Source organism: Neofelis nebulosa, chromosome 15 (assembly GCF_028018385.1).
Source record: "Neofelis nebulosa isolate mNeoNeb1 chromosome 15, mNeoNeb1.pri, whole genome shotgun sequence".
In the NCBI taxonomy this organism is placed as follows: Eukaryota; Metazoa; Chordata; class Mammalia; order Carnivora; family Felidae; genus Neofelis; species Neofelis nebulosa.
In genome coordinates, this window is record NC_080796.1 from 50,195,762 (window position 1) to 50,221,652 (window position 25,891).

Below are 25,891 nucleotides of genomic sequence, written 5' to 3' on the forward strand. Positions count from 1 at the left end.
TCGGTGGGAAAGCTACCTTTCCAGAAAAGCACTGTCAGCAAGTCACCAGTGGTAGTCTGGCCCCAGTCCTGGGGTGCTCCAGTCCAGAGGGTCTCATTGCCTAGTCGGGGTTAACCGGGCCAGCCCCAGAGGGCTGGCAGGGGCCAGGCCTAAGGAACGAAACCGGAAGAAGCCCTTGGACCCTGGTTCCCAGAGTGGGAGAAAGGGGTGGGCACTCGGGCAGAGGGAGCCCTGGGGATTGGCAGCGGCTGTGGGCAGGGCGGGAGGCACGGGGGAGGAGTCAACTTGTACACGTGAAAAACTCTGGCGGGGGCCGGGTTTTTCCCTTCCTCCTCCTCCTCCTCCCCCTCCCTCCTTTTCCCCACCTTCCTCCAACCCTCCCTTCCCCTCCCCTTCTCCCTCCTCCTCCTCCTCCTCCTCCAGCTCAGGTTGCGGCTCCTCTGGGGAGCCGCTCACCTTTCCGGAGCAGGGGAAGCAGCCCCGCGCCCGGGCAGGGACCCCAGCAGGGCGCAGGGCACGGCGCCCAGCCCCGCGGCACCCCGGCCGTCGCGGGCGGGACCCGGCGCGCCGCAGCCCCCAGGACACGCGCGGTGAGTCCCGCGGGCGACGCGCGGTGTCCGGAGAGCTGGGCGGGCGGCGCGCCGGGGGAGGAAGGGGGCGGTCGGAGGAGGGGGCACCGCGGCGCCGGGTAAACCGAGCAAAGGTAAGCGGAGCGGCTCTTAAAGGCGCCGGTCTGCTTTTGCCCTGGGGCGAGAGGTTGGAGGGAAATGCCGGAGCGCCGCGGGGAGATCGGAGATCACGAGGCGTAGGGGCCAGTGTGCCGGGGGTGGATGATGCCCCGTGCGGCCCCCTCCCAAGTTCCAGGTGCGCTATTTTGCAGCCGCAGCTTTCCCCCACCCCCCACCCAGGGAGTCTCCGCCGGGACTCACTTTGGCCCCCGGGCTCCGGTCAGAACCCTAGGAAGCAAAGTTTTCCACCCAGGCTCCGACCAGGCGCTTTCTAGTCGCCCTTCCTTCTGTAAAGGGCAAGGGTCAGGAGTCTCCGGGTGACGGGAGAACCCGCGAATGTGGGGCCAGATCGCGCCTTGAAGGGCTTTCTGGGCTCCGGTGAACTTTCCAGAGTGGCAGGCTGGAGGGTGGGAGACCAGAGCCCTGGGGTGAAGGTGGAAGGACACGCGAAGCCCTGCAGGTTCCAGCGCTGGGGAGAGGGGGATGGATTGGGGCCTCTGGGGATTGCTGCCTCTTCTCTGCCCACCAGGGAGACCACGGGGGCAGCGGCCCCCCACCCCGCAGCAGTCGTGGGCGAAGGGTTAATAATACAGCGAGCCGTGGGGAAGGGCGGGCGGCCTGTTGCGCTATGTGGCTGGAGGATTCTGCTGTATGGGGGGGGGGGCGGGTGGTTGGAGGGAGAGGATCGGGGATCTGAAATCGGGAATGGGCTGGAAGCCTCTCCTCTCTCCCTGTTGGTGGCAGGGGTTCCCTGGAGCTGTCTGCAGGCCCTGTGGGCCTCCGGCTGTTGAGACAGTGACTGATTTTCTGTGCTGTGGGGTCAGCACGCCCCTAGGCACCAGTGGCCTCTTTAAGGCTCTCCAAACCCTTTCCTGACGGGGAGGCGGTGGGGAGGAGGGCGGGGGGAGGTGGGGGGCCGCAAAGTTAGGGTGGTGTGAGGAGTGGGGGGAGGTCAGCTCCCCCCAAATCTCCTCCCTCCCCCCAGCCTCACCCTCAGCAGTTCCCCAGCTGCGGCCTGGGCGCTGTGACTCACTACCAACACCAGCTTGCCCCTCCTGGTCAGTACCCTGTGAGATACAGCATGTTCGGTGGCGTTTTCCACTGGGCATGGGCACACAGCACATTCCAGGACGCTGGCCTGAGGGAGCAGAGGCCTCCAGGATGCTGGGAGGACGGGCTGACAGGCACTGCCGGCCCTGGGAGAGCCCCTACCTTTAGTGTGGCCTTGGGAGGGGGCTGGGAAAATTGCTGAGGGTGGAGGGGAGGCAAGGATGGGCCCAGGCAACAGTGGCTTCTGGGTTTGGGTCTGCATCTTGAAGGCGGTCTGGAGAGAGGGTCACCTTGCCACAGCAAAGCTCCTGTCTCGGATTACTCTGCCCCAGCCACCTCCTGTTTGGACTGATGAACCTGTGAGGCCGACCTCCCCCCACCCCTGCAACCTCACTGCCCATTGGGGTTCTGGGACTCTCCCCGCTGTCTGCCCATGCCCTTGCAGGAGCCTGGAGCCTTTGTTCTTCCCATATTCATGGGGCTTCCCGGAACCAGAGTAGACTTCAGTAGTTACATCTGATTTCTGAACGCCTTGATGGCTACCATTTATAGAATATCTACTGGGTGCCAAGCAGTGTCTTACCCGGCTTTATAAAGTAGGCATTACTAGCCCCGTTTTACAGGCAAGGAAACAGGGACTCTGAGGGGCCAACTTTCCCAGAGTCCCACATAAGTGGGATCCAGCCTTCTTTCATCCGACCCGGAGCTCCCTGCTCGCAGTCCCTGCCCCATCAAGGGAGATCCCAGCCCACTCTGGGGGTTCTCTGGTTTGACATCAGTCCTCAGGAGAAGGAAGGATGGGTGTGCTGCTCCGAGTAAATGAGGCCCCCCTGCTTGTCCTGTGCCAGGCAGAGCCAGGCTTCTCCATGGGTCGCAGGAGAGAAGGCACCAGATCTGAGGAACAAGTGGGTTCTTGGTCTGAGATCTCCTGGGATCCAGCCGCCTGCCCTGGAAGCCACCCCCCAGGGCCCAGGGGACGCGGAGCTGCCTTTAAGGCTGTACTTGTTTTCTCTGTAGACCCAGACTCTGTCGTTGGCCGGCCGGGCAAACACGCCCCGTGCTGTAGGGTGGAGCCTGGCTTGTCTTCTCAGCTGCTACCCCAGCCATGCGTCTTCTTTCGGGGGTCACCCTGTCTGGGATTTTTGTCCGGCATGTCCGTCTATCCCTCCCGATTCCTTTCCTCCCTGAGTTTGAGACCTACATGGGAGGGCAAACCCAGGGTCTTGTTGGACTCCGGCTCCAGAACATACAAGCTGTGTGACTCCCTTCTCCCCAGCAAACTCCTGAGCTTCTCTCAGCCTCAGTGTCCTCATCTGTGAAATGGGGCTCATCGTAAGGAGGATTGTCACATGAGTTAAATAAAACAACTCCTAGTGCCTGGCACGCAGCAGATGTTAAATGACTGCTAGCTGTACCGTGGACAGTTATTTGGGAAGGAAATTTCCTAGTTATCACACCATGCCTGGCTCTGGGGTAGAGACTGAGGCAGGCTTTCCTAATTCCAGCAGGCTGGGCCTTGCACATCGTTTCTGCTCTTGCAGGTTGGGAAAGAAGGGTTGGATGGAAACCTGCCAGGAGGGGACCAGGAGTCTGTGTGGTAGGGACTCCGCCCTCTAGTTTCCAGCATGAGTGAGGGGGGCACCGGAAGCTGAAAACCAACAGCCTCCTGCTCTGACAGGCCTCTGGCGGGGCCTCCATTTCCTGGGGTAAGGAGACCCTTGCTCACTACTTAATTAATGACGGTCCCCGTTTGGCTCTGTTGTCCATGAGGGAGTGGCTGGCCTGGGTCCAAACTCACCTGATCAGCTTTACCTCGTTGGGAACAAGTCACATTTCTCTTCTCTAGCCCTGTGTCCTGCCCTAACCCCTTCTCTCCCCCACCCTGGACCCTTTGCCTTTGCCCTCCTGGCGTGAGCTGCTGAGTGGGCACTCTGCCATTTCCAGGGGGTGGGAACACGCCACGGCTAGTCTTGTCTCGTCCTGGTCCCCACAGCGGCGTGCACACCCACAGAACCCAGCGCTGAGGCTGGGCTTCTGGCAGTTGGGGCAGGGGGCTGGGGTCCTGGGGGTCGCCCCAGAACTGGGGGCCGGGCCCGGCAGGAGCTGGCCAGTGGTGCGGCAGAGATGAAGGAAGAAGGAAAGCTGTAGGCGCATCTCAGCCAGAACTCCTGTCTGAAGGAGAGCCCATCTGCTTCTGAAATCTTCCCACTTTCGTCTGCAGAGGGGGAGGGGTGGGCAGGCAAGGAAGAGGTTTAGCTTCCAACCAAAAAGGGTCCTGAAGCTCCCTGCAGGCATGAGTGTCCCCGCTGAGACAGGGCACGCTGGTGGCAGAGACACTGGCCAGAATTTTGAAGGGACGGTGGTGAGAGCCTCTTTCTTGGAACCGCGGATGGCGGTCTCACCCTGTGCTGCCACCACACCTACCGACGTTCAGGTCTTCCCTGGAATCAGGAGGGGTCGGGGGGGGGGGGGCCGGGGGACAGACAAGAGGACTCCGTAATGGCTGATGCCTTCACTCATTCTTTACAAGTGCCCGTCTAATGTCCTGCATGGGTGGGGGCACTTTACAGACTTTGAGGTTCGTTCAAATCCTGCCCCTGCTGTTCAGTGAGCGATTGGTCTAGGTGAAGGGACTTGTTCACCCAAGGTTCAGTTTCCTCATTTAGAAAACGGGGAGGGTCGCAGTATTACTTTGTGTGGTTACGAGGATGTCCGTGAGGTCGTGGCCACAGCCCTCCTAGCTTTTTGCCTCACCTCGTGTCGTTATCGAGGAGCGGTGGCCAGCGGAGTCACTGGGACATGCGTAGCAGTTCTCGGTAGCCTGGCCTCTGCATGGCCCCTGAAGAAACCAGGGCTTAGGCCTCAAATCCAGAAGGGCAATATTCCTAAGCCATTTCCTCCCTCCCTCATTCCAGGCACCTTCTGCATTTTTATTGTTATCGTGGTAAGTTCCAGCAGAACTCCAGAATTGTTTCTGTCCTTACATCTTGCCTCCCTAAAGAAACCCACCCTTTCTTGCCTCTGGGGGCCCCTTCAGGAACCAGGGCTGCTTGTCTCCCCTGGCCCCAGCCATCCAGCAGAGGAGACCCTTGCTGGGTGACCGGGTTGGGTCCTTCCCCGTGTCCGTGGCAGGGTTCGGTGCCTGGAAGCAGGTAGGAGGTAGGTCCTGTGCCGGAGGGTATCCCTCATAACGTCAGCAATGCTGGGTCTCCAGACCACCTCTGGGATGAGGCCAGACGAGGGGTCCCAGAGCCCCTCCCTGTTCCTGGCACAGAGCCCAGCGGGCAGTACCCTCCACTGTGGCTGGGCTGGGTGCCGTGTTCTGGGCTGAGGCCATACCTGACATGGCTTCTTCCCTAGGCAAGCGGGTCCTTGGGTGGCCTGATGATTGTCTAGGTGATATTGCCCTGTGCGGAGAGAGCTAGCTCTGGGCAGGTCCTTGCAGTCCCTGAGGGAACAAAAAGGGCATTGCACTTACAGTCACAGGCCCTCAGTTCTGGTCTCAGCTCGGCCTCTTCAGCCTGAGTGGTCTTGGGCAGCCCATTCCCCTTTCTGAGAGTCTTGCCTTCGCCTGAAAAATGAGGGCACAGATCAAGGGATTTCTAAAGCTCCATGCAAGACTGCTGGTTTGTGGTTCCAGCTTTTGCCGGTCGTGCTGATCAGGTGAGCTGTACTCTGAGACTCCAGGAGGGACACTCTCTCTGCCGTTCTTTTAAACTCTGGAGCACGGACAGGGGCTTCCCCAGTGGAGGCCTGCGGACCTGGTCCCTGCCACGGCTCAGATGAACCAGGAAACCCTGGAAGGCCTCCCCACAGTCAGATAATGAGGGGAAAAAAAAAAACTCTCAAAGCAGGGGGTGCTGGATTCAAGTGTCACACAGGCACTGGACGCTCGGGGACAAGGGACTTGGCTCTCGGCCGGGTCCAGCCTGTTGCAGTATGGCACGTGAGCTAAGAATGGTTTCTACGGTTTTAAATGGTTGGGGAAGAGTCAGAAGAAGAAAATAATATTCGAAGACATGGAGACTTATATAAAATTCAAGTTTTACTGTCCACGAGTCAAAGTTTACTGGAATGCAGCCACACTCACTTGGTTACATCTGGTCTCTGGGTATCTAAAAAAAAATTTTTTTTAAATGTGCATTTATTTTTGAGAGAGACAGATCGCAAGCCAGGGGAGGGACAGAGAGAGAGGGAGACACAGAATCTGAAGCAGGCTCCAGGCTCTGAGTTGTCAGCACAGAGCCCAATGCGGGGCTCGGACCCACAAACCGTGAGATCATGACCTGAGCTGAAGTCGGACACTTAACCCGCTGAGCCACCCAGGCGCCCCATCTCTGAATACTTTTCTACAAGGGCGGGGGGAGGGTTGTGTGACTGCCGCAGAGACCATATGACCCCCAAAGCTTAAAATATTGACTCTCTGGCCTTTTACAGAAAAAGTTGGCCAATCCCTGTTCCAGATAATTATAGCCCTCCCAAGGCTTGCACTAAACAGTTTCGGAATCTCAATCTAAAAATACTTTCTTTTTATTCAAAAAGAAGTGTTACTTCTTTTAACATAAGCCATGAATGGCCATTGTGGAAGTATTGGAAGATGCGAATAAGCAAAAAGAAGACGCGACAGTCACCCCCATTCTGCCACCCTGAGCTCACTACCGTTACATTTTAACCTGCGTCTCTCTGGACTGTAATCTAGTGTTCATATTTGCAAGTCCACACGTGTAAGTGTATACGTATGGCACGTGCCTATCTAGCACACACACAGCTTTCCCAGTTGTACACATCTGCCCTTTCCACTTAAAAACACATCTCAAACTATTTGCTACATCCGGGCCCAGTGAGGTTTATTCTGGTATTTCAGACCCTGGTGGGGGGACATCCAGACGGCGGTGGCCCGGCAGGTGGTCAGATCTACAGGTAGCACTGAGGCTCCGGGGCTTGCTGGGGCCAGAGCTGTGGGTCTGGGAGTCATCGGCACGTGGCTGGTGGTTTCCACCACGGGAGAGCATGAGGTCACCAGGAAAGTGTGTGGAGGGGAAGAACAGAGGGCCGGAGAGGGAACTCTGGGGAGCCCGGGCACTGAGGGACAGGTAGAGGAAGTGAATCTGACAGACGCAAGGGGCAGAGAGAAGCAGGAGGAGAGCCGGGAGGCTGAGGGAGGGGAAGACGGGGCGTGGAGCCTGGGACTATGCCTGGCCCAGAGCAGGTACTTGTGGAAGGAGCGAGTGACGAGGAGAAACCAGTGGGGAAGCCTGAGCTCCAGGCAGCAGGGGCCACTGATGGGGGCATTTAGAGGATAAGCTGAACAACTGTGAGATGTTTGGAGGGCGCCTTGGAAGCGGGGAGGGGTGGGAGGAGGTCTGGGCAGAGGGGGCCACCTGGGCCCAGCCTGGTGGGAGGGAAGCCCTACTGAATGTGAGGAGGCCAGCTTGCCTTAAAGGTTGGGAAATATTGGCCGGGGGTCCTGTTGGAATGTGGGCCAGACTGGGGGGGGGGGGGGCGGGGTGCGACTGGGAGTGGAATATAAATAGGAACAGAGTCGAGAGATGCTGGGAAAGCCTCCCCTCCTGCCCTCCCTGCTCCTGAGACTGAGAGGTCCCCAGGGATGCCAGCGCTTGATGTTAACAAAGATCCTGTGACAGACCACCATGAAAGCTGGGCTTCTTCCATGGATGAGGGACAGGGTGGGTGAACTTGATAGGCCTTATTTCTCCTCCTTTTTATCGTGTGGAAGCTGGTGGGCACCGGCCTCTAAACTTCAGCAAATGCAGAGGACACAGGTGTGAGCTGTTTCCTTTGGGACTGAAGAAAAGGTTCCAGACCTTGGGATTTTGAAAACACTAGACTGGGGCCGCCTGGCCCAGCCGGTGGAGCATGCAACTCTCGATCTCAGGGTTGTGCGTTCAAGCCCCATGTTGAGTATAGAGATTGCTTAAAAATTAAATCTAAAAAACAAAACAAAAACAACAAAAAAATGAAAATGCTGGGCTAGGTGGCTGAGGGACCTTCCTTAAGGGTCTTTATTTTATTTTATTTACATTTATTTATTTTTGAGAGATGGAGCATGAGCAGGGGAGGGGCAGAGAGAGAGGGAGACACAGAATCCGAAGCAGGCTCCAGGCTCCGAGCTGTCAGCACAGAGCCCGATGCAGGGCTCGAACCCACAAACCGTGAGATCATGACCTGAGCCGAAGTTGGATGCTCAACCGACTGAGCCACCCAGGCACCCCATCCTTGAGGGTCTTTAATGGAGCCTGCTGAAAGGAGCGGGCTTCTCCCCTGGGAGGGGAGGCGGGCCCGGTTTGGAAGCAGGACAGTGTGGGGACAGGTCTTGCCTACACTGCCCCTTGCTGTAGCCTCTGGTCTGGGATGTTCTGCCAGGACTAGAACTGGCGGAAGGGCACCTTGTCCCATCGTATCACTTGCAAATTCAGAGCCTCCCTAAAGATTGCAGACTAGACTTAGCTGGGTCTCAAAAAGGGTCAAAAAGAAAATACGAGAAGATGATACATGAGCCTCCATTCCTTGAACCGTAAGAATCCAAAGAGAACAACAGAGTGTGAATATCAGCAGGGTTGGTGTGGGGCCCACACAGAGGGGCTAGAGAAGTGGGCAGTCAGGGGGTCAGGAGGGGTCAAGGTCAAGGTCTGATCCCGGATAATGCACCTGACCTGTGAGGCACTGGGAGTCTGCCCCTGAGGGATGGGAACCCATGAGGAGGGTCCAGGCCCTGTCATCCCCCCTTCCCCACAAGCCCTGTAGGCCCCAATCGATGGTGTTTGGTTGGAACCCCCCCTTAGGACTTTCTCCATCACCAGTCTAGCCATCATGGTGGGTCATCAGCCCAAGTAGAGACCTCTGCAGACCTCACTGAGGGAGTTGTCGTGGGGCAGGCAGCTTCCCCCCATGCCTCAGTGGCCCCCTGGCCCCCACCACTGCCATCAGTGGAGGGCTAGAGAAGGAAGGTTCGGTTACAGCTGAGGCCTCGAGGCCAGTGAGCAATGGACAGTCTCCTGGCTGTTCCTGGCTGTTCTCTTGTCTCTGAACAGCCCCTAGAACTCAGAACTCACACCTTCCAGGTACTCCCTCACTGATCGTTTGAGGGCTCACTCAGTGCCAGGCCCTGGGGATGTAATGACGAGTCAGACCCAGTCCTTGCCCTAACAACTCACAGGCAAACTGGAGAAGCAGACAGGTGAACAGGAACAGTACAGGGAACCAAGTGCCCTGCTTGGGGACGGCTGGCATGCCGCAGGCTGGGGCCAGTGGGCTTTCCAGTTGGAGGAGAAGGGAGGACCATCGCAGAGGGCCTCGTGGAAGAGTCTGCACCTCTGTCAGGCCTTGAAGATGTGAGCGTTTCCCTGGCTTTCCCTAGTCCCTGGCCCACCAGTCCCGCCCGTGTTCCAGTTCCCACTGAGAGTCAGGGGAACCAAGGAGGAGCGATGTCCCGGGGGACTAGGGCTGGTTGACTGGGCCGAAGGGCTCGCTCTGGTGTGCTTGGAAGGAGGGCAGGGCCAGGCTCACCCCCATTGCGCTCGAGGCCTACCTGCTTAGAGTAGAGCTGGCCTGATGAGAAGAACCACTTAGAATCAGGGCCTTGGCTGGGCTGGATGTAGAAAGAGAATCACATATGCCTCACACAGAGAGAGCACCCTGGAGGTTCAAGGGGACCTTGGGGGGGTGGAAGGAGGACAATGGGCCTCGTCCCCATTATAGCTGCAGAGGGAAGAGCTTGAAACAGGCCATTGGGGTGCAGTGGCCCGATGGTCTCATTCACTCCATGAACACAGACTGAGCACCTTGTAGGTTCCTTACACTGTGTAAGATGCTGGGAAAACAGCTCACAGAGCCCCTGCTCTTGTCCCGAAGGACACCACAGTCTAAGGACAGATGTTCACAGGCTGGAATGGGAGCGACAAGGAGGAAGCATCCCATTTTACCTAAAGGAAGGAGGTGCGGTCACATGTGACTTTCCAGGGAGAGCAACACTGGAGTTTAGAAGCAGTCTTACCAAGGGAACAATGAAGAAGGGCATCCAGGCCAAAGGAACGACCTGTGCAAGGCTGCGGGGCACGAGTGTGGCTTACTCTGGGAATGCCGAGTACACTCCGTAACACCGGACCCTCCAGGGAGGGGTGAGAGCCGAGACTCCAGAAGGAGACAGGTCAAAACACAAGAGGCCTAGTTGGCTGGGCCCTGGAGTTTGGACTTTTGTCTGAGGGCAATGTTATTTTGAAGGATTTTAAATAGAGTGACATTGTTAGAAAGTAGCCAAGAAAGTTAAGTCTGGCAGCTTCTTGGCAGTTGGATCAGGGATTAGGTATTCTCTCCACTTAGCGGACAAGGAAACTGAGACATGGGGGTGGGGGGGTGGGTCTTCCCAGGTCACGGTGCTGGTAGGTGGGAGAGCTGGGGTTTCTTCCATACTCCGAGCAGCAGAGAATTTCGGAGAGCAGGCCTGGACAGCATGTGGCCCTCACTCTAGGACGCTTCCATCAGGTGGGACCCTGCAGGGGTAAATGGTGCATCTGTCCAGAGAGCAGAGGCCCCCCTGAGCCCCAGACACTTCACCTCCTGACCATGCTTCCTGTGGGTCAGCCCGGCTGGCTCCCGGAAGGCCTTCCCCGCCTGCTTCCTGCATTCCAAACAGAGGCTGCAGGCAGCATCTGTTCACTGGCAGGGCGGCTGTGGGCCTATCTGTCCTCCTCGAGGCTGGCCACCCAGAATGCGCCAGGCTCCCAGCCTCCCATCCAGGCCGGAGCTGGGGCAGGGGTGAGGTCCGTGATGGGGGCTCCGGGGCTTCTGCTGTGGCAGCAGCTCCAGGCAGCCGTGGGGTGACGGGCGGGCCTGAGGCTTGTCACAGGCTGGAGAAACCGAAGCCCCACGCTGTGCAGGGCAGGGGCAGCCAGAGGAGGGTGGAACAGGCAGTATCTGCAGCGCTCCCTGAGGCACGCTTCTCACTGGGAAGAAGGCGAGTCTCTGAAGTCCCAGCTCATGACGGCTGCAAACTCGCTCGGCCCGTGGCCTCTTGTTCTTTTGAAACCCGCCCAAAGCGGCAGAGTGACCGGGATTGGGGGCAGGGAGCGAGCAGCAGAGGGTGCCCTGAGGATCCTGGCCAGTGGTCAGCCTTTGAGACTGAGGCTCAGACCCTCTGGCCTCCAGAAAGTGGGCAGTTGGGAGTTCTGTCCTTGGAGCCCTGCCCCTGGGACCACGGAGACAGGGATCTAAAAAAGAAAAGGAAACGGGACAAAACCAGAAGAGGGGCTGGGAGAAGCATCTGACTTGTTCCTGGAACCCAGTAGGTGCTCACCACGTGCCTGTCTGCTGTATGTCACCGGCACCGGGCAGAGAGAGCAGAGCACCCTTGTGGGAGAGGCACTTGAAAAGTCCTCACTGTGGCCCTGGGAGATTATGCGCATTCTCGGACTGTGTCCATCACAGGGCTGCCCGGTGGCCCTGGGGGTTCGGGGAAGCCTTGGAAGACCCCAGGCCTGAACCGTGTGCAGGGGGTACAGGTGCTGGAGCCGAGCTAGGGTTGTGGGGAGTGGGGAGAGCAAAGCCGGGGAGCAAGGGGGCTGGATCGAAGGACCTTGGGTGCAGGCTGCAGATTGGGGCTTTATTTAGGGAGAAGGCAAAGGGCTTCTCGGAAGGGTTTGCTGAGAGGAATCTCAAAGCCTGGCTCCCTGGAGGTTAAGGGATGGAGCTGACCCCTGCCTTCCACGTTAGTCTCACTTCCGTGAGGTGGACGTTCCTACCCAGCTTCCCTGGATGATCTGCCAACCTCCTTCTCTGCCTCCATAGCTTCCCAGTAAGGGCCCGGCAGGTGGTAGGCGGGAGGGGCTGGGAGAGGCTGTCCTGGGGTCGGGGGCAGCAGGCTGTGTCCGGACTACCTGTGCAAAGGGCCTGTGGACCGGCCTGGCCTGCTGTGGGGAGCTTTCTCCCCTCTGAGGACCGGGGTCCTCTGCCCTGCATGGCTTTGGAGAGTTGTTATCAGTCTGAGCAGGGGTGGGGGTGGGGGGGACCCTGCCTGCCTGGCCTGTCCCTCTTTGTCAGGGGATTCAGGCCTGCAGATAGCTGACGGGCTCCTGCCTCCTGCCCCTCTTCCATCCGGGGTCTCAGAGCCCTTCACAGGCTGGAAAGAGGTGTGCGAGGGACGTGTCTGATGAGCTTGATCTGGGGCCTCTCTTCCGGCACATCCTTGCATCTTAGCAGGGGCTTGAGAGAAGACTAGAGAAGAGCTGACGTCTCCTAGTGTCTTCCTTGTGCGGGCTGCACCGTGTCCGGGTGCTCCGTGCCTGCACACAGGTGCCCACTGGACATTAACACTTGCTCCAAGCCCAGTTCCTGGGCTTCCCTCCAGAACCTCCATCCCAGCTTTGCTCACCTGCACCGATGGCCACCCCATCCTTCCACGTGCTCCAGCCAGAGCCCTTCAGGGTCCCGGTTGACTCCCTTCTGTCACCCCCTATACAAATCCGTCCGTAAATCCCTTTGGCTCCACCTGCAAGATATATCCAGAAGCCAACCACATCTACTGCTCCCACGCTGGTCTCAGCCACCACCATCTGTCACCTGGATCTCTACAGGAGCCTCCTGACTAGGCTCCCCGCTTCCTTCCTTGCCCATACAGTCTGTTCTCAACACAGCAGCCAGAGGTACCCTGTTAAAATCTAAGTGGGATCATGTCAGTCATCTGCCAAAACTTTTCTATTCCCTGTGGGGACCAACACCATCTGCTCCGTGCTCCTCCGTGGCCTCCTCTGCAACCACACTGCTGTTCCTAGAGCACACTAACACTTCTGCCTCAGGACCTTTGCACCTCCTGTTCCTCACTGATCTGCTTCCCCCCAGGTTCGGCATGACTAACTCCCTCGCCTACACCTTCTTGGAATTCTTCCTAAGGTGTCAGTTGCCCATGGAGACCTTCCTGACCACCCTGTTTCAGGTTGCGACACCCCACCCCCACACCCCATCCTTCTCTGCTACTTTGTTTTCCTCCATTGCACTTGTCGCCATCTAACATCCTGTGCATTTATGTATTTGTTTGCTTGTCTGCTGCTTCCCACCATTAAAATATAAGTACCATGAGGGCAGGAACTATGTCTGTTTCTTTCATAAATGGATTCTCAGGGTCTACAACAGGGCATGGCATGTAGTAGCTGTTCAATAGATACTTGTCAAATGAAGGACCAGAACCAAAGCTAAAAGAGATCATGGAACATCACTGCCACCATCCAGCCCTGCTAATGTAACACCAGGATTTGAATTTGGTTTTTAATTCGGGGCGGGGGTGGGAGAGACCCGGAACAGGAAACAGCACTCACAGCCTCGTCCATAAGGAGGGGTGGGGCGGGGAGAGCTCCCCTTAGGAGAAGCAAGGAGCCGTGTGGTCACGGAGTCTGTGCGCTCGGCAATGACCAGGAAGTTGCCGCATGATTTTGAGCAAGTCAGCTCTCATCTTGGAGCCTCAGCGTCCTCCCTGCCCGGGCCAGCAAGGGGGTGCAGTGGTGGATCTGTAAGTGCTGCGGCTAACATTCCAGAAGTTCAGCCCTTCATCACTGGGTGCATGGTGGCCTCAGGGCAAGTGTCGGTTTCCTCCCGGCCGGTTCCTCCTGTACTGCCCGCTTCTCTGGCCCCAGCAGGAAGCTCCGGGCTGGCCGGTGTATGCCCGGGAGAAAGTGACAGCAGGTAGGCTGAGAGCTTCAGGCTTCCCTGGCAGGGGGTGCAGGAGGGAAGGCCTAGTTGGGCATCTGCTTGTGGAGGGCCTACCCCACAGTTCCTGAGGGGGGCCCTTCTGCTTCGACATGCCCCCCCCGAGACAGCCCAGCCAGGCCAGCATCCCCCACGCCCATCCCCCTCCTCCCCTGGCACCAGTTGCACGAAGGCAGCCCCAGATGGCTCCCTGGCCCAGGGACAAAGGCCACACTGTGCCCGGCCTTGGGCCGGCCGCAGGCTGGGTCACACTGAGCCCTTCTGTCCCCAGATGGGGGTGAGGGGCAGACAGCACCAAGGTGACAGGCCTTTTTCCTGTCTCCCTTCCCCCTTGACCCCCAAATCTGAAGAGCCGATTCTCTCAAGGGAGAAGCGACAGAGGCATCTTATGTCTTGAGCTGGGGAACAACTAACCATTCACCACTCCGTCTGCCCTGTCACACCCAAGACCCTGTCCGGCTCAATGCCCCGATTGTCCCCAGCAGAGAGAGACGTCCACTCTCTGCTGTGGCCACCACCCCTGCCGCCTGCTCCACTGTCACCATCAGAAAGTCCATCCTTGCATCTGCCCTCTATCCCTCCTGCTGCAGTGACAATCACTTCCTCTGGGTCCCGAGTGGGTGGAGAACAGCCGGTCCCCATCCCTCTGCATCGCGTGGCCCTGCATTCCTGCTTGAGAAGCCGTCCTCTGCTTCACCCTCCTTCCAGCTCCCACCCCACCCTCCACCCCACCCTAGACCCAAGCCGGTGGCTCCTGGCTCCTAACTGAAGTGAGGGGAGAGCAGGAGCAGGTGCGAGTCTTGCAGAAATTGGGGGCCTCCCTCCCCGAAGGCCTTTAATGAGCTCCCCTTCGCTACAGACAAGAGCAAGGGCATAAGATTTATGGCAGCTACTGGTGGATTCCTGAACACAAACCCAACATGCCATCCCATAAATCCCAGACTGCAGGACGGCTTTATGGGGAGCCCTGTTTTTAGGAGGGGGCGTGACTAGTCCCTCTTGGCAGAGCTCAGACCTCAAGGAGCCAAGTGACTGCCCCCCCCCCCCCCCCCCCCCCGCCTCGAGGCCCTAGGGTAACGATGACCAAGCCTGGGGCATCAGTCTGCAGGGCAGACATTCCCTTCCCTTCTGTGCAGTGGTGGTTGGCAGGGAGGGGTGGGGGGTCTGCTGCTTTACTCGGCATGCCTTCCTTCTGCCCTCCTGCACCTCCCCAGCTCTGAGGATTCCCCATCAGCACAGAAGCTGGAAACCGGGGTGAACTACCTAGACATCGGATGCTTTTCACCATGGCTCCGTGTCCAGAGCACTGGGGATGCTTCTTTAAAAAAAAAAAAAAAAAAAAAAAAGTTTGTTTTCCCAGTCCCCATTCTGCGTTCCAGACTCTGAGGGTGAGACCCAGGAATCTGAGTTTTTAAAAATACTCCCTTGGTGCTGCTAACGTTCAGCCCGTTTGGTAAACAATGGACCTGTACGGTGGGGACATCTCCGCTCTCCTGTCCTGCTTGGGAATGGGAGGCCACAGGTAGGACGCGTCTAGATCTTCTTGTCCCCGGAACCCATATGCCGCCGCTATCATGAAACTTCTATCGCGGGACACCCCCTCGCCCTCAGCTGGCTGCCACTACAGCGTGAAGCGGGGTGGCTGCCCTCTGGGAGCTTCCCGTCTGTGAGTCCTACAGAAGGCACCAGGGGCGCCCGGGGGGCTCAGTCGGTCGAGCATGCGACTTCGGTTCAGGTCATGATCTCACGCTTCGGGGGTTCGAGCCCCACGTCGGGCTCTGTGCTGACGGCTCGGAGCCTGGAGCCCGCTTTGGATCCTGTGTCTCCCTGTCTCCCTGCCCCTCCCCTGCTCACGCTCTGTCTCTGTCTCTCTCTCAAAAAAAGTAAATAAACATCAAAAAAAAATTTTTTTTTAAAAAGCGGAAGGCAGGTCTGAGATGGCAAAGAGCCATGGAGGAGAGCCTGAGGTTGGCTGGCAGGAATGAGCTTAGGGATGGAGAACCGGGAAAGTCCAAGCCTGCTGGGCTTTGCCAAGGAAGCTGGTAGAAGAGCTTCTGATACCTTCTCATCAAAGGTGTCACCAGCCCGAGTTCCTTGAGAACACAGGCCGCACTTTACTCGCCATCGTGACCCCCGTGCCTTAGCACAATGCCTGGACACAGTAGGTGCTCAGTCCTCATTTGCTCAGTCCTCACTGAACTAATTGAGCCTCCACGACCCGCTGACAGAGATGGGCTCGGTAGGCAGTGCAGACCTGAGACCTCTACGCTGAGAGACCTGCCGGCCTGAGGAAAGAGGGCCTGGCCACCCCCAGTCTCTGGGCTTAGGGTTGCTGCAGGGCCACGACTCAGGTGCATTTGGGGGCAGCCAGGAGCCAGCAGGCCCACGGAAGCGACCCTTTCCAGGCTGACTGAGGACAGAGGATGATCATTAAGCAAAGCAAACATGTTACTGACCCATAATCCCTTAAACCGGGAGGATTCCGGAGGGGTCTGGTTGCCTCGGCAACGGGGTACTGGCTAGTGACGGGGTGGAGAGCATCCCCTGGGGATGGGCTGTGCCTGGTGCTTGGGTAAAAGCTGGGAGAGGGTCCAGGGTGCCCCCCTCCCATCACAGGACTGGCCCTGGGTGTCTTCTTGGCAGGCGTCAGTGGGGCCCTTGTGAGGCCTCTCAGTCCCCCTGCAGCTGAGGGAGGTGTGGGCAGAGCGGGATGAGGGCAGCCACACCGAGAGCTTATGAAATCATGGAGGAGAGCAGGGAGGGGGTGATTTGGGGAAGCGAGGTGGCCCAGCCCCGCTCTGGTTTTCAGGGCAGGATAGAGAAGAAAGTGTCTGTAGGAAGAAGCAGTCTTACTGGGTGGCTGGGGGTGTCCCTTCACTCAGAGGGCAGGAGGGCTGGGGAACCACAAGGAGGGAACCCTTTCTGGTTGGGACAGGGGCCTTGGGGGTGAGCCTAGCAGCCCACCCTCTTCCCCCATTGTGTTCTCTGCAGTGGACACCCTGCCGCCCTCGGGGCTCTGGCGAGGGACGGGCCCAGCCTCCTGTCCCTGGGGCCCTCTTTTTCCGGCAAACTTCTGTGGTTCCCGTGAGACCTTCAGCTGCTCCTGACCTCCCTCCAGCTGGAGAGATGGGGCTGGGCCCGCTCAGATGCATATGTCCCCTCCCTTGTCCCTTCCTTCTCTTCTCCTGTCTCCCAGGGACCTAGGACAAGCCAGAGAGGGACCTCCAGGTGTCAGTAGCACGATGAAATGGGAGTTGGGGCCAGATTCTGTCACAAAGCTGTAGGCAGAGCTGATGTTCAGCTTGTGGGCGTCAATCAGTAAGGCTTACTGGCTGTTCGCATACTCAGGCTCTCACATACAAGTTGGTAAAGAGCTATTTGGCCTGAGCGTCACCGAGTTCTGGTCCCCTTGCTGCCACTCGAGGCCTCTTTTGAGAACCTTCTAGACCTCCAGCAGCTAAAAGGTTACCATCTGACCCCGGTGAGGCCCCCAGGGTCCTGCTGGCACATCGTGCGGCTATTATGAGCAGTACTTTGCTGTACTGATTGATTCATGGTGTGACCGTCTCCCCCCGGGGGCAGGGGATCCTGGGGAAACGAGATTCGCAGGGAGGAAGAGGGCTGCTAGGTCCTCCCCTCTGGGGGCTCGAACTTTGGTTAAGAAGATGCAGCCCCAGCTTCTGGATGCAGGGCCCCAGAGCTCGAGGGGCAGACGGAGACCAAGACCCAGAATTCACATCTGGTGTCAGCACGGACCCGGTGCCGTGTCCTCACCTGCCCTTCTCCCCTCTCCCGTCTTAGGCCCTGCTGCCTGGTCCCTGCTGACCATGAACAAGATGAAGAACTTTAAGCGTCGTCTTTCCTTATCCGTGCCCCGCACAGAGACCATCGAGGAGTCCTTGACCGAGTTCACAGAGCAGTTCAACCAGCTCCACAACCAGCGCAATGAGGGTGAGGTGTCTGCCCCACCCCCACCCCTGCCCCATCCTTGATGCTCCCCCACAGCCCCTCCTGGCCCGTCCTGACCACGCCCTCACTGCTGGGGAAGGACAGAGGTGGGGCAGCAGACTCCCCTCCCCACCCCTCCCCTCCCTCCGGGGCAGAGGGCCGGGGTGGGCGACTCATGCCTCTGCTCTCAGACCTGCAGCTCAGTCCTCTCGGCAGAGACCCCCAGCCGGCGTCCAGCACCTTCTCCCCGACAGACAGCGGGGAGGACCCTGGGCAGCTGTCCCCGGGCATGCAGTACCGGCGGCAGAATCAGCGCCGCTTCTCCATGGAGGTGAGGGGCCCAGGGCTCTGCCCTGTGCAGGTGACAGACGCGTCTACAACGTATGCCCAAGGAGGGTGGTTGCGTGGGAGCCAGACTTCATGGGTTCAAATCCCAGCTTCGCCACTATTCAGCTCTGCGACCTTGAGCAAGTTTCTCAAGCACTGCATACCAGTCTCCTTGTGTCAAAATGGCCATCGTGGAGATTAGGCAAGTTAATATATACCAAGTGCGTAGAACAGTCCCGCTACATGGCAAGGGCTGGACAATTTGACTATTGTTCTTGTGACCCGTATGCATGTGCCCAAGTAAATGAAAAACAGGCTTACGGAATCACAGCGTCTGGAGGAACCTCTTTCCGTAGATGGTTATACTGCAGCCCAGAGAGGGGAAGGGACCTCCTAAGGTCACACAGCAACCCCTGTGTGTTCACATATGTCTCTGAGCACATCTTTGAAGCAGCTGTGAGCCTGGGGCCACAGTCCATGGTGTGGCCCTGCTGGGATTGCGGTACAGGAAAGCCGGGCCCTGGGGGAAAGGCGAGGGTCCCACAGCACGAGGTAACCTGGAGCAAATGCTAGTGTCCCTGTCTCATCCCGGCCACGTAGGACATCAGTAAGAGGCTCTCTCTGCCCATGGACATCCGCCTGCCCCAGGAATTCCTGCAGAAGCTACAGCTGGAGAGTCCAGACCTGCCCAAACCGCTCAGCCGCATGTCCCGCCGAGCATCCCTGGTGAGTCCTAAAAGGGTCAGAGGTCACCAGGGTGGACCATCCTCTCCCCAACTTGGATACATCAGTCCTCGTTTTGAGGGTCCCAGCTGAGGCCTGCAGTAGTCTGTAGGCCTCCAGCGCCACCTGCTGGCCTCAGAAGACTCGCAAACCTTGTACTTGGTCAACATCCCTTCCCCAGAGGAGTCCCGCCGGGCCTGGGGCTGAGCCCCCAGCCCTCTCTGGGCCCCGGGATCTCCACTGGGGTGAGATCCATAGACCAGCTGGCACGTGCTTTCCAGTCGCGGACGCTTATCAGATTTCCTTGGGAGCATCTTGCAAAAAACATGGACTCTGGTCCCTGCTCCAGATACCTACAGAATCAGACTCTGGGTGGTGGGGTCCAGGAATCTTGTTGTTAAGGGTCGGGTACCACTGAGCTAGAGAAGGTATGCTGATGAGAGAGGCTGCTGGGGAGGCGGGTTCTGAACTGGTCCTGAAAGGCACAGTTCCTGCCCAGGGGGAGCGGGTCATCCGAGCAAGGCGGAGACAGACAGGGAGAAGGTGTGCGGCAGTCCCATGTGCCCCAGCCCTGGCTCCACACCCTCCACTGCCGGGGGAGGAGGGAACTCTTACTTCCAAGACTCCTTCCTTTATCACAGGGATAGAAGGGAGAGGCCAAGAGGCAGGATTTGTGGCTGCCCTCATCCCCGCTAGCCTCTGTTCTTCCCTCTCACCAATGGGGGTCTCATTCCCTTCCCTCCCAGAGGCTGGTTGGGGGGGTGTCATGTATGTGGGGCTACTGGGGCCTTGAAGCTCACAGGACCCTGTGTCTCTCCCTCTCAGTCAGATATCGGCTTTGGGAAACTGGAAACATACGTGAAACTGGACAAACTGGGGGAGGTAAGAGACCACCGGGCGGGAAGCTTCAGAGCAGGGTCAGCGTCTGCCCTTGCCCTCCCTGCCTTCTCACTGCCCCCGCCCCACAGAGGCGTACCATTTTGGCCGGCCAGTCTGGCCCAGCCTTTTGCAGGTGTTGAGGGGGGCCCAGGTCCTGGAGGACATTGAGGACACAGTGGCCCGTGGGCTCTGGGCATAATCCAGCCTTTTTTTTTTTTTTTTTTTTGCCTGAAAGTACTTCTCTAGATTCAAATCCCTGCTCTAGCATTTGTTAGCTCTGTCGCCTTGGCCAGTCGTATGACCTCTCTCTGCCTTAGTTTCTTCCTCTGGAAATGGAGACGCACTTGCGCTGCCGCCTAGGGTTGTGAGGCCGGAACAGGTTACTATAATAAGCTCGTGTGCACACTTAGTGCCCGGCACACAGTAAGCACTGGGTGCCGTCCGCAGTTTCTGTTACCACGCTTGGTGTCAGAGCCTTGGGGTGGGCGGAGGTCTACAGACGTGGCCCTCTCCCTCCCGGAACCCAAAGAGGAGACCGACCTGTAAACGTCGACACGAGGAAGGGCAAAACTGGTGTTAGAATAGAAGGGCACCTAGCCTACTGGGGGCCTCGGGGGAGGACGGTGCATCCTGAACAGGGAGGAGGGAGGGAGAAAGTCATAGAGAGGTGGGCCTCGGAGGAAACAGAATATCAGTGAAAGGAGAAGAGGGACGAAGGGCCCAGCCCAAGCGGAGGCACGAGGGGGAGGGTGCTGGACAGAGGACTGTGGGCCCTGAGTGTGGCTGGTGCGGCTGGGGTTCTTGTCCCCAGGGTACCTATGCCACAGTCTTCAAGGGGCGCAGCAAACTGACAGAGAACCTCGTGGCCCTGAAGGAGATCCGGCTGGAGCATGAGGAGGGGGCGCCTTGCACCGCCATCCGAGAGGGTACAACGTCCTAGGGTCCTGCGCTCCTGGGGGCTCCTGGGAGGAGGGCTTCATTGACCTGATCCCCAGTGGGAGCTTGGGGACAGAGGGTCATTGCTGGGGGGGGGGGGGGGGGGGCTCCTGAGGCTGATCGCAGGAAGAGAGGGAATGAGGGGTTTGTGGGGCCCCAGGGCCCCAGGGACCCAGGTGGGCCTGTCACCCCACAGTGTCTCTTCTGAAGAATCTAAAGCATGCCAATATTGTGACTCTGCATGACCTCATCCACACGGAGCGGTCTCTCACCCTGGTGTTTGAGTACCTGGTGAGTCGGGCTGGGGCTAGCGGCTTCTCCTTTCAGTGGTAGGGGTGGGGACAGCGGGAGGGGGCAGCCCAGGCCTTGTTCTAGAACCAGGTTCTCAGATGCTCCCATGCGGGAGTGGGCCAGGGGGGCTTAAAGGGCAGCTCGGAGCTTGGGCTCTGCCCAGGGAGGAGCTTCCAGCCGGGGATCAGGACAAGTCAGGGCTGAGCCAGGCTGTGTTCCAGGACAGTGACCTGAAGCAGTATCTGGACCACTGTGGAAACCTCATGAGCATGCACAATGTCAAGGTGAGGGCCTCAAGGAGGGCCGCCTCCCCTCTGACACCCCATCTTGGCACCCACCTGTTTTCAAGCCGAGCGTGGGAACCCACGCTCACCAATAGGGGCCCAGCTGCTGAGGTTGCTCAGACCTTCAAGTGTATGAGGGTTGGGGCGCCTGGGTGGCTCAGTCGGTTGACCGTCCGACTTCAGCTCAGGTCATGATCTCACGGCCCGTGGATTCAAGCCCCGCGTCGGGCTCTGTGCTGACAGCTTGGAGCCTGGAGCCTGCTTCCGATTCTGTGTCTCCCTCTCTCTGTCCCTCTCCCCGTCACGTTCTGTCTCTTTCTCTCAAAAAATAAATAAATAAACGTTAAAAAAAATTTTTCAAATGTATGAGGGTGTGCAAGGTCACAGCCATTCGGGGTCAGCACCCTTCTCTACCCCACCAGTGCAGACACACACCCTCTACCACCATCTAGCTGTTGACATAGAATCCCCTCGCCAGCTCCGAGCACCACTTTCCCATCCGTCAAATGAGTGTATGGATAAAGGGAGGCTTCTGGAGAAGCGTAAAAGGATGAGTGATCTCTTCTGGTCATTATTAAAGAATCAAGGGCACACCTCCCCGCCCAGGCCCTTCCTGGCCCTTCGTGTCTCACCCCCCCACCCCCACCCCCAGCTCCCAGGCCAGAGAACTCTCTGGCCTCCAGCACACCTGATGCCCTCCTCTGTGGATGCGATCCCCTGGGACGGACGGAGCCCAGGATGGGGAGCAGCGTGGGTAGAACACGAGGTAGCTCTTCTCCAGACACCTCGCTGCCCCTCCGTCCCTGCCCCATCCCCATCCGAGCCGTGGGGCAGAGACGCAGGGTCTCCCACGTGGGACACGCTGTCTCCTTTACTCGCCGTCCTCTTCCCCTCCTCCCGCAGATTTTCATGTTTCAGCTGCTCCGGGGCCTTGCCTACTGCCACCGCCGCAAGATCCTGCACCGGGACCTGAAACCACAGAACCTGCTCATTAGCGAGAGGGGGGAGCTGAAGCTGGCTGACTTTGGTGAGGGCCACGGCCCGGCAGGGCGAGGGGGGATCCGCCACGGTGTCCTCGGGAGGCGGGGGCTGTGGGGGAGGGAGATTCAGTGACATGTCTGTCCCCAGGCCTGGCGCGGGCCAAGTCGGTGCCCACGAAGACCTACTCCAATGAGGTGGTGACCCTGTGGTACAGGCCCCCCGATGTGCTGTTGGGGTCCACAGAGTACTCCACCCCCATCGATATGTGGTGAGTGAGCGCCGTGGGGCCAAGGTGAGGGGGGATTCACACCCCCACATTCCCTTTTGCGGCCTCAAGTCCCTCTGCAAAGAACTGCCTAACCTTTGACTAGAAGCCATGTGACATCCTGCTGAAGTAGCTGGATACGAAAAACTAAGTCTGGACTACCCCGGGGTTCCCCTGGCTCTAAACAGACCCTCCAAGGCTATGCTTCTGAAACATGCCCCCAGGGATCCCTAGGAGGTGACCAGAGGGTACGGGAGGCCTTCCAGAGTAAACGTGAGGAATCTCCCCCAAGCATCGGTTCTACTGAAAATTTCGGAAGGGATACATTGTTTTTGTGTGAAAATTAACACGCGTATGATTTGGTGTCGAATGAAAAGTCAGCCCAGTTTTAAAGCTAAAACACAGGTTTCTGATGAATGGCCACTGTGCTCTGTGCCAGGGGTTCCCCAGGTGAGTGGATTTATGGACTTTCCTCTTCCGGTGGGGGCACACGTGGACAAAGCTTGAGACAGCACTGATTAAGGATGCCACATGGGTGCAGCCGCAAACTCCACAGCGTGAGGGGAGAGCCGAGAGAAGCCCCAGAGAGAGGCCACGGTGGCGGATTGGGCTGTGCCAGCCTCCAGTGTCCCGGGCCGCCCACCCCAGAGCCATGACCATTCGAGCCACCGTGGCAGGCAGGGCATCCTTGGTGCCCTGGTGGAGCAGCCCTAGGAAGGGCAGGTGCGAGGAGGCCCAGCCTGACGCCGCCCCTGCCCATTGCTCCCCGCAGGGGCGTGGGCTGCATCCACTACGAGATGGCCACGGGGAGGCCCCTCTTCCCCGGCTCCACGGTCAAGGAGGAACTACACCTCATCTTCCGACTCCTCGGTCAGTCTCCGGCCGCTCCCTCCCTCTCGCCACCAGGGGGCGCCAGGACTCTGTCCAGCCCAGGCGCCTAAAGGGACTGGGAAGAGGGGCTCCCCCTCGCTCTCAACCGGGCGGCCACCCCTGTGGCCTCGGCCATTCTCTGCCCCCGCCTCCTTCGTTGCACCTTTCCAAGCCGCCCTTGGCCCTGGCCCCTCACCATGCCCTTCCCACCCCCTCTCGTCTCCCCAGGGACCCCTACGGAAGAGACGTGGCCCGGTGTGCTGGCCCTGTCGGAGTTCAGAGCCTACAACTTCCCCCGATACCTCCCCCAGCCGCTCATCAGTCACGCTCCCAGGTAGCCGTGCTTCCCCACACCTCCTGGCCTGCTCGTGGTCCCGGCTGTCCCTTCTGGAGGTGGCCACACACACACACACACACACCCCACCCAGATCAGGCTTGTGCCCGCTCCGTTCTCGTGCAGGTTGGACACCGAAGGCATCCACCTCCTGACCAGCCTCCTCCTGGTGAGTGTGCGCCTGGCCGGGCCCAGGCAGCCAAATAGCGCCGAACCCCCGTGCCCCACCTGGGCCCTCCGCCAGAGCTCAGGCGTCTCCCCCATCTTCCACCCTGTCGCCCCAACCCAGGCCCAAGAGGGACTTGGGAGTGGGCGTGCTCTGAACTCGAACCTCAGTTCAGACCCACCTACTAGCAGTGTAGCCGTGGGCAAGTTCTAGAACTTTTCTGGGCTTCCTTTTCCTCAACTGCAAAGAGGAATTAATAATTCGTAGTTTTGAAGATGGTCACGAGGACAAATTGAGATCATGGAACACAGTATGGGACCTGTCGTGAAGTAAATACACAGTGAAGGGTAGTTGGTGATATCCCATGTTAATGTTTCCATTATTGATGTTGTGGTCATGGTTGCTTTAGCGTCTGTGTTTCCATCCCAAGAGGAGGTCACTCTCTGGAAGTCCCGTTTCTGTCTTTCTCTTGGTAGTTGGAGACCCTAAGAGTGGAGACCTAGGACTGGCTTGGAGTTGGAGGCTGGCGGCTGACCCCGGGGGCTCCTGGGTTAGACTGCGGCCCCTCGCATCCTGGCCACCTAATTTAGTGCAGTAGTTGCCCTGCCCAGAGGGGTGCCCAGAGTCCCCAGCCAGGGCCCAATAGCCTACCCTCTGCCTTTCAGTATGAATCCAAGAGTCGCATGTCAGCAGAGGCCGCCCTGAGCCACCCCTACTTCCGGTCTCTGGGGGAGCGTGTGCACCAGCTCGAAGATAGTGAGTGTCTGGGGGAGGCTGGGGGAGGGGGACCAGGGTCGCCCTGGAAGCAAAGAAGGGGCAGCAGGTGTGGGGGGAAGAGCTGGAGCAAAGAAGCCACAGGTCCCAGTCTAGCCGAGCAGCCTTGGGCCCGGGGCTTCTCTTCCTTGGGTTCTCGTCCGACACTAAGGGGAGAAACTGTGGGATCTGAGACACCGCCTGAAAGGCCCAGTCCTGAATGAAGGGGTTCCCCAGCCATGAGGTGTGGGGGGCCACGGGCTCCAGGAGCAGGTCGCCCCTACCCAGCTCTCTCCCTGCCTTTTCCCTCCCTCGTCACAGCTGCCTCCATCTTCTCCCTGAAGGAGATTCAGCTCCAGAAGGACCCGGGCTACCGGTGCTTGGCCTTTCAGCAGCCAGGTAGGGGCTCCCCCACCACTCCCCTTATTGGAGTAGACCAGGCAGGCTGCTCCTCCCTCCGGAAGAACAGAGATGGGACCCACCAGCCCCTCCTGCAGCGGGGAAATCAGCATGGCCTCCGCAACATGGGCCTTCCTTTGGGGAGCCCGTGGGGAGCGGGGAAGGGGTTGGCTTCCCTATCTCCTGCCCAGGCTTCCTCCTCCAGGGTGTCCCTTGTCAACTCCCACCCCAGACACAGCACTGACAAAGCCCTGATGAAGGTGCATGCTCTCTCTGGTGCATTCACACTCTGAATACTCTCACCTCCATACCATGTCTCTAGGACAGCTGAGGGGGTGACAGGTGCGTTATTCCAGTCCATCCTAAAACACCCCTTATAGCTGGTGCTTGTGTGTGTGTATATATATTTTCTTACGTAATCTCTACACCCAGCGTGGGGCTCAAACTCACGACCCCAAGATCAAGCATCACAGGCTCTCCCAACTGAGCCAGCCAGGTGCCCTGAAGTAGGTACTATTAATGCTGAATAATCCCATAATCACTGAATCTGAGGCATAGGGGAGGTTAAGTCACAGTTTCATGCGGCTAGTAAGTAACAGAGATGGGATTTGAACCCAGGACCTGCTGGCTTCTGAGACCATACTTTTGCTGGCTCTGTCAGAGTGGCACCGGAGCACGGCCGTCCCTCCCGATCTCGGGCCCCCTTCCGCCCAGGCCCCTCTCTGCAGCCCCACCTCTCCCCTCTGTTGTCCAGGACGAGGGAAGAGCCGGAGGCAGAGCATCTTCTGAGCCGTGACCCCCCTGCTGCGGCCCAAGAGACGAGAGGTCACAGTGAGCACAACCACAGGCAGGACGGGGCCTGCGTGGCCCCAGCAGGACTGAGGAGCTAGGGCTGATGGCTGGCCCAGAAGACCTCTGGCCACGGCTGTTTCCTCTTCCTGCTTCCCACATGCCTCCCCTGCAGCCTTCACCTACACACCACACCGTCTGTCACCGGCCCTGGAGCCGGGGCGGGAGCCGCTGTCCTAGGAGGAGACGGGGGGCGGGGAGGGACCTCAGACCCTGTCTCACCCTGAAGTGCTCGGGCACCAGCGTGGGACCCACACAGGCGGGAGACTCCAGGGGCCAGACTGAGCACCGTGCCCAGGACATGGGCAGCACCGTGCCCCCCCACCCCTGCCCACACTTCACTCACCCTCTTCCCCTCTGAGAGCAGGAAGCGGCACGGCACCTTGTCTAGGA

The 25,891-nt window shown here is 58.8% G+C and overlaps 1 protein-coding gene across 5 annotated transcripts; it reads left to right on the forward strand.

The window, feature by feature from the left end:
* Positions 1 to 483: 483 nt before the first annotated feature.
* CDK18 (cyclin dependent kinase 18) lies at positions 484 to 25,891 on the forward strand. Of its 5 annotated transcripts, none has more exons than XM_058700300.1 (16): positions 484 to 590; positions 17,295 to 17,444; positions 17,633 to 17,772; positions 18,369 to 18,494; positions 19,317 to 19,373; positions 20,182 to 20,296; positions 20,503 to 20,597; positions 20,819 to 20,881; positions 21,785 to 21,908; positions 22,010 to 22,130; positions 22,900 to 22,997; positions 23,226 to 23,331; positions 23,458 to 23,500; positions 24,163 to 24,253; positions 24,572 to 24,649; positions 25,404 to 25,891. In XM_058700300.1, the coding sequence occupies exons 2-16, from the start codon at positions 17,321 to 17,323 to the stop codon at positions 25,436 to 25,438; spliced, it is 1,416 nt and encodes a 471-aa protein (XP_058556283.1). In that variant the 5' UTR covers positions 484 to 590; positions 17,295 to 17,320; the 3' UTR covers positions 25,439 to 25,891. The 5 variants fall into 5 exon arrangements, with proteins under 5 accessions (XP_058556283.1, XP_058556285.1, XP_058556281.1 ...); XM_058700302.1 differs by lacking the exon at positions 484 to 590 and adding an exon at positions 608 to 703; XM_058700298.1 differs by lacking the exon at positions 484 to 590 and adding an exon at positions 780 to 864 and having other exon boundaries at positions 24,595 to 24,649.